Genomic DNA, 5,909 nt, shown 5'->3' with positions numbered 1-5,909 from the left:
TACACAAGTGATGGTGAAGTGAAGGTGAAAATGGCAGTGGTAGTAGCCTTTAGGTTTTTAAACTAGGCATGTACACTCAAGAACAGCTGTTCTTCTACTGTGTGTCTTACTAGCCTAAGGGGAGGAACAAAGATATTAGCTGAGTTAGATGTTTGGGAAGAGCACCCAGGTTAGTCCCTACAACTGTTTAAGTCAGGATAGGCCAAAAAGAGAAGCAAATCCTTAAGGAGAAAGGCTAGAGGCAACAAGAGAAGGAAATCCTTAAGGAGAAAGGCTAGTCTGTGGCTACAAGAGCTTAACACATTCCAGAACTCAATTGCTTCATCTTGAGAAGAGTTTTGAACTCAAGCTAACCTCTAAATCCAAGTCTAGACATGGCTGTCAATTCATCCACCTTAGAGTGCTTAATGACTTCCTCCACCCCTGCATTTAGAGGCCAGGGACCAATTTGCTGCCCTCCTGGCCTGAGTAGTTTGCTGTGTGCCTGTCTTTGGACAGTGCCCTTCCTGGTTGAGGGAAGGTCACTGGGGACCTAAGAATGCACAGGGTTGCTTTGACTAGAAAATGCCAGTAGGAATTGCCTGCTTTTTCATTTTCTCCTCTGGAGTTCATATTGATTGTCACAACATAAGATGTTTTTGATAAAGGGTTCATGGCAACAGCCAGTTCATTGGTAACAGCCAGAGAGGTGTTAAGCAACAGTTAAGTGCTTAATCAGCTTGGGTTTTCCTAATGCTCAGGTGACTGTCAGGAAAATGACAACAAGAAAATGTGCTGGAAAATAACTCCCCCTTTACTGTATAGTTTCTTATTCCAAGTTTTCATATTTGTCAGCCTGTTTCCTTATTTTTCTTTTTTACTTTATCATCCATCACCCACTGCTTCAGCACAACATATGAATTGAGAATTCCTCCACCAAAAGGTCAAAATACTTCTTTCAGTTGTGGCCTCCTCAGCTATAGATTGATTTACTGTATTCTGTGGTGTTCCCTGACCTGCTTAACCTCTGAGTGCAGGTGTGAGCTGCTCTCATATGTCAGGCCAAAACAACACCCACAGAGAATAGTTTCCTGTCACAGTTTGCCATGTTGACTGGGGCATTTATCAGGTGTTTAAAAAAAAACCCACAAAAACAACTCAGGAAATATTTTAAGACATTGCACAAATAAAATTCTAGTCTTGCACTCAGATTGTGATGCCTTTAGAATAGGAAAGAGAGTAGAATCAAGATGCTTAAATTCCTAACTGCCAAAGTTTCTTGCCAATAACTACAAAACGTTGTAGTTTATTTTCATGCTGTTCTTGGGAACCCTTGAAGCAAAACAAGATTGTAAATCTCTTTTCCATGTACTCCAAATGCACAAGTCCTGTATTTATTTAAGCAGAGTGTGAAGGCTGAAGAGGAGGTTTCTGTGCTTTCTAAGACTATTTTCTTGCTCTATAGTGAGAAGTGTTTCTTGATTTCTTTTGGTGGCTTTTTCTTTGGGTGCAGGAGGGGAGAGAATAAGCCATGCAATTTCAGATCAAGACTTTTGAGAGCAGGATTTCCTGCTCTGCCTCTAGGCTACAGCTTTGGTTTTGAAAGTGCTGAACTACTGGCACAGACTCATTGAGGACTGAGTCAGCAGCAGCTGCCTCTGAAAATTCACTGAACTAGGGCTCTGTGAGGTTCCTGGTTTTGGAAGTCGCAGTCTTATGGACACTGTTACATCTCTCCAGCAGAGTGTGTGCTCACAGCAACTTGGCAGCCCAAGATGATTGCAGGTGGGCACAGAGCCCTGTGCTGAGTAACCCCAGGCACCTGCAGACTGAGAAGAGCCACAGGTTATTTCTTGGACTGCTTAAATGCAGGGCTGCAGGAGCTGGGCCAAGTGGGTGGACATATTCCTCCAGTCACTGAACCGTGATTATGTGCTTAACACAACCTCTGTGCAGGCCACAGTTTTCATAGGGAGGAAGCCTCTGTTCCTGACACCTCCCCAGGATTTGGTGTCACTCTGGCTCCTTCCTGGTCCTGTGGGCAACTGGACGCAAGGCCATGGGGTGGGTTTACTGGTAGTGCAAAGCCTGGGCTGTAGGGGTAGCTCCCATGTTGCCACTGCTGGGGAATAAGCAGATACATGGTGATACTTGCTGCCCCATACTTTGTCCATGTTGCTGTGACTCAGATCAGTGAGAGGAGGGCAGTTAGTTGAACTTGTTGGAGACTCTTGTTTTCAAGACACATTACAGGCAGAAACAGGAAAACTTGGCAGTGCTGCTGCTCAGGCATATAATTAAAGTGCTTTCCTTTGCCTGCTCTCTCTTGATGCACTAGGGAAGAATTTGTTGAAGCCTACGTAAATTACATCTTCAACCTCTCCATCCATGAGTGGTACACGGCCTTTTCCACTGGCTTCCTGAAAGTGTGTGGTGGGAAAGTCCTGGAACTCTTCCAGCCCACAGAGCTCAGGGCCATGATAGTTGGAAACAGTAACTACAACTGGGAGGAATTGGAGGAGGTAAAGCTTCCCTCTTGTCCTGTTTTTCTTCTTTTCACAAGTACCTAGATTGTGCAGTCGCATGAGGTGGGTATTAGCCTGGGACATGAGACGTGACAAGCCACAGATGTCTCTCTTTATGTTCCTTGTACACCTGGCTGTCATTCCCATGAAAAGTTTCATACCCAGCTGTCCTGCTACTGATAAAGCTCAGGGAGGAAATTCAGGATGAGAAGGACAGGGGAGAAGGACTTCTATCTGCTGTTTTTAGCGATGAAACCTGAGACTGAAGGGAAGAAAGAAAGTCGGGGTCTTCACCTGCAGTAAAGCTCCCTTCACTGCATAAGGGCAAAAAGTACATGGCCAGGGGTTCAAAGGGGAGTCTGAATACCAAGTCCGAGTTGTATCCTCTCAAAATGCATAAATCAGCAAGTTACTTGCTCTGTCTCAGCCTCAACAGTAAAATGGCTTTGCAAGGCAGTGCACAGGGTCCTGTTCCTGAGTCCCACCTGTGAATAGGTACTCTAGGATTCCTCAGGACACGTGTAATTAGCTGGACAGCTGTCAGCCTCATGCCTGCCTTCCATATATTGCTAGGAGACCCCTTTGCTGGGTCTTTGAGCCATGGCCCATCCTGTGCTCCATTTCATAACTGTCAGATGTCAATCTGATGATGTCAAATACCAGAAGAGATCAGGTCTGGGCTCTTAGGGTTTGCTTTCCAGTGCCAGATAAATGATGTGACTTTCTGGTTCTTAACAGAGCGCTGTCTATAAGGGAGACTACACTGCGACACACCCAACGGTGAGAATGTTCTGGGAAACCTTTCATGCATTTCCCTTGGAAAAGAAGAAGAAGTTTCTCTGTAAGTATCTTGCAGGGGTGCAGGGAATGGGATGGGAATGTCTGCAGAGCTCCAGGGTTATGGCACATTGCATTGAGTGCTAGAAGATGATCCAGATGATCCAAGGCTGTTGAGTTACCTGACAGTCACATATCTGTCTCGGGTTTTTAATTTTAATTATTTTGATTTTTTTACCCTTTGTGTGATGCATGCAGTGCAAGATCCAGTGCAGTCTCTCACGGGAGTGCAGTATCCATCAGTTGCATTGCCAGGTGGAAAATTCATAGCAGTCCCCAGTGGCCATGTTTTATGTGGTTCTTCCTTCTGCTAGCTGAGCTTGCAGCACTCTTTCTTAGGGGCAGTGGGACAGTTGTAGACTCACAACTGCATGGAGCAGCTGGTGTATAATGTGGCAGGAAAATGAGACCACACATTGGTGTGACTGGGTAGAAGATACCACTCCTCCTCATAGTGGTGTCCTTTTGCTAGTGTGGGCGGTGGTGTGCTGAGGAGAGAAAATCCCCTGCAGAATTTGCCTTGGGAAGCACATGAGTGTGTTGCTTCCAGATCTGAGCAGTTGGGGGGGGGTCACTTTATCTGGGGACAGAAGGGGAGATGAGAAATACATGGTTTTAAGGGCAGGCAATTCTGAGTTTCTTGATACAGCCAGCAAATTTTGCTCCCCTGAGAGGCCTGGTGGATACCAAACTGACCATGAGCCAACAACGTGCAGAGAGGGCGAATAATACCCGGGGTTGCATTAGGGGGAATGTTTCCAGCAAGTCAAAGGGAGTGACCTTTCCTCTGCTAAGCACTGATGAGGCCACATGTGGAGTGCTGTGACCATGCTGGTCTGCCCTGTGTACAAACTAGACATGGACATACGGGAGCGAGCCGTAGTGAAGGGGTACTGAGGTGGCTGGGGAGTCACTCCACCATAAGAGGGAGATTTTAAGGGAGGGACCTGTGGATTGCTTTATTTACTCTTTTGTGGACCCAGCAACAGCCTTGCTGCTTGCCTCTCATCTCCTGCACCTTCCCTCCCAGGCCAACCATGCTCTGCCTGGAGCTCAGGCAGCATTTTGGTTCCTCCAGGCAGGGTCCCGGGGTGCAGGTGGGGATGGAGTTTGCCTTCAGGTGCAGCCCTTGGCATGATGTCAGCTTCCCTGACTGTCCAGCCTCCCCTCTGTTTTCTCCTAGTGTTTCTGACAGGCAGCGACCGCATTCCCATCTATGGCATGTCCAGCCTGCGCATTGTCATCCAGTCCACTGCCAGCGGGGAGCAGTACCTGCCCGTGGCACACACCTGCTACAACCTCCTGGACCTGCCCAAGTACAGCAGCAAGGAGGTCCTCAGTGCCCGGCTGGTGCAAGCCATCGACCACTACGAGGGCTTTAGCTTAGCTTGACCAGCGTGGGACAGGCACAGAGACTTGGGTATGCAGGAAGAAAACGGTGGGCTTGGCTTTATTTTTGTAAGGGAATGGATCAGAACATTCTGGGGGACAGTGTAATAAATAATAATACTAATAATAGATTGAGATGATGCAGACTCAGTGTGATGCTGCCAGCATTCTGTGGGGCTTCAGCAGGGACAGGCTGTTGCTTTGAATTTTCTCATCTGCTGAACAAATTCAGTGGACATTTTTGATGTTTCCCTTCCAACTTGACACCACCTCAGCAATACCTTGTAGTTTGCTTTTATTGCCCCTACACAATGCACACACACACACTTACCTCTCCTTTTAGTCTAGTTATAACTATGTTGGTGTTCCTTGCATTTAGGCTATGGTGGAAATTGAGTATGAAATATTGATCTCCTTTTTGAAAAGCTGTGATTTCTCCCTCCCCCCTCCCCTTTTTTTTTCTCCCTCCCTTTTTAAAGGCAAGCTGGTTCTTGCTTGCTTTGAATGGAAATACCCCACCTGTGCTTTGGTCCTTGGAGGATGGTACTGGGCTGGAATGTCACTTGTGACCTCCCAGGGCACTCTGTTAGTGATGCTATCTTTTTTTTTGCACCAGGATGTCTCATGGAAAGTATGTTGGGTTGTGGGGTTTTTTTGTTGTTTTTTTTTTAGGGGTGGGGTGGGTGGGGTTTTTTCTTGTTTTTCCTCAGTTGTCTTGAATTTTGGTTCCAAGCCATGTCTTTTTAAAGAAGCCTGTCTCCTCTGCAGTGGGATGTGTTCAGGCTTCTGGAAGGACAAACCTTACCTATAGTAACAGGTTTCTGCAATTGCATCTCACTCGTGTTGCATTTCTGTCTTGGCAAGTCTACAAATCAGGGAGGTGGGCTTTGCTGAGCCCTGCTGTATCATCTGAGCAGACCTGTTATTCCAGCCCAAGGTGAGGTGGCTGCTTTTACCACTGCCTTTCTGCAGAGGCAGCAGCACGTGCATGCGGCTGTGTGAGTGCGTGAGGTGTGTACGAGCTCTCCAGGCTCATCAGGTCAGAGCACAAGATCCACATGTGAGTGATAATCCTCTCTTGGGAGATTGGTTTTATTTTTGCAGTTAGGGTTATTTTTGCTCCTTGGCTGTTTGACTGGAGCCCTGTCACTTGACAGTTGTTTTGCTGGGGGGGGGCGG

General features: G+C 47.0%; 1 protein-coding gene across 2 annotated transcripts in view; it reads left to right on the top strand.

Annotated features, from left to right (window-relative positions):
* Nucleotides 1-4,733, top strand: part of LOC104387174 (probable E3 ubiquitin-protein ligase HERC3) — a 48,804-nt gene extending 44,071 nt beyond the window's left edge. For both annotated transcript variants that reach the window (XM_009995871.1, XM_009995872.1), the window contains 3 exons: nucleotides 2,318-2,501; nucleotides 3,243-3,345; nucleotides 4,525-4,733. In XM_009995871.1, coding sequence (XP_009994173.1) covers nucleotides 2,318-2,501; nucleotides 3,243-3,345; nucleotides 4,525-4,733 — 496 coding nt within the window. The remainder of the gene's footprint in view (nucleotides 1-2,317; nucleotides 2,502-3,242; nucleotides 3,346-4,524) is intronic.
* The last annotated feature ends 1,176 nt before the right edge of the window (nucleotides 4,734-5,909 follow it).

Source organism: Chaetura pelagica, unplaced genomic scaffold, assembly GCF_000747805.2.
Source record: "Chaetura pelagica isolate M959 unplaced genomic scaffold, ChaPel_1.0 scaffold142, whole genome shotgun sequence".
Taxonomy (NCBI): domain Eukaryota; kingdom Metazoa; phylum Chordata; class Aves; order Apodiformes; family Apodidae; genus Chaetura; species Chaetura pelagica.
This window is presented reverse-complemented; position numbering and strand designations above follow the sequence as displayed.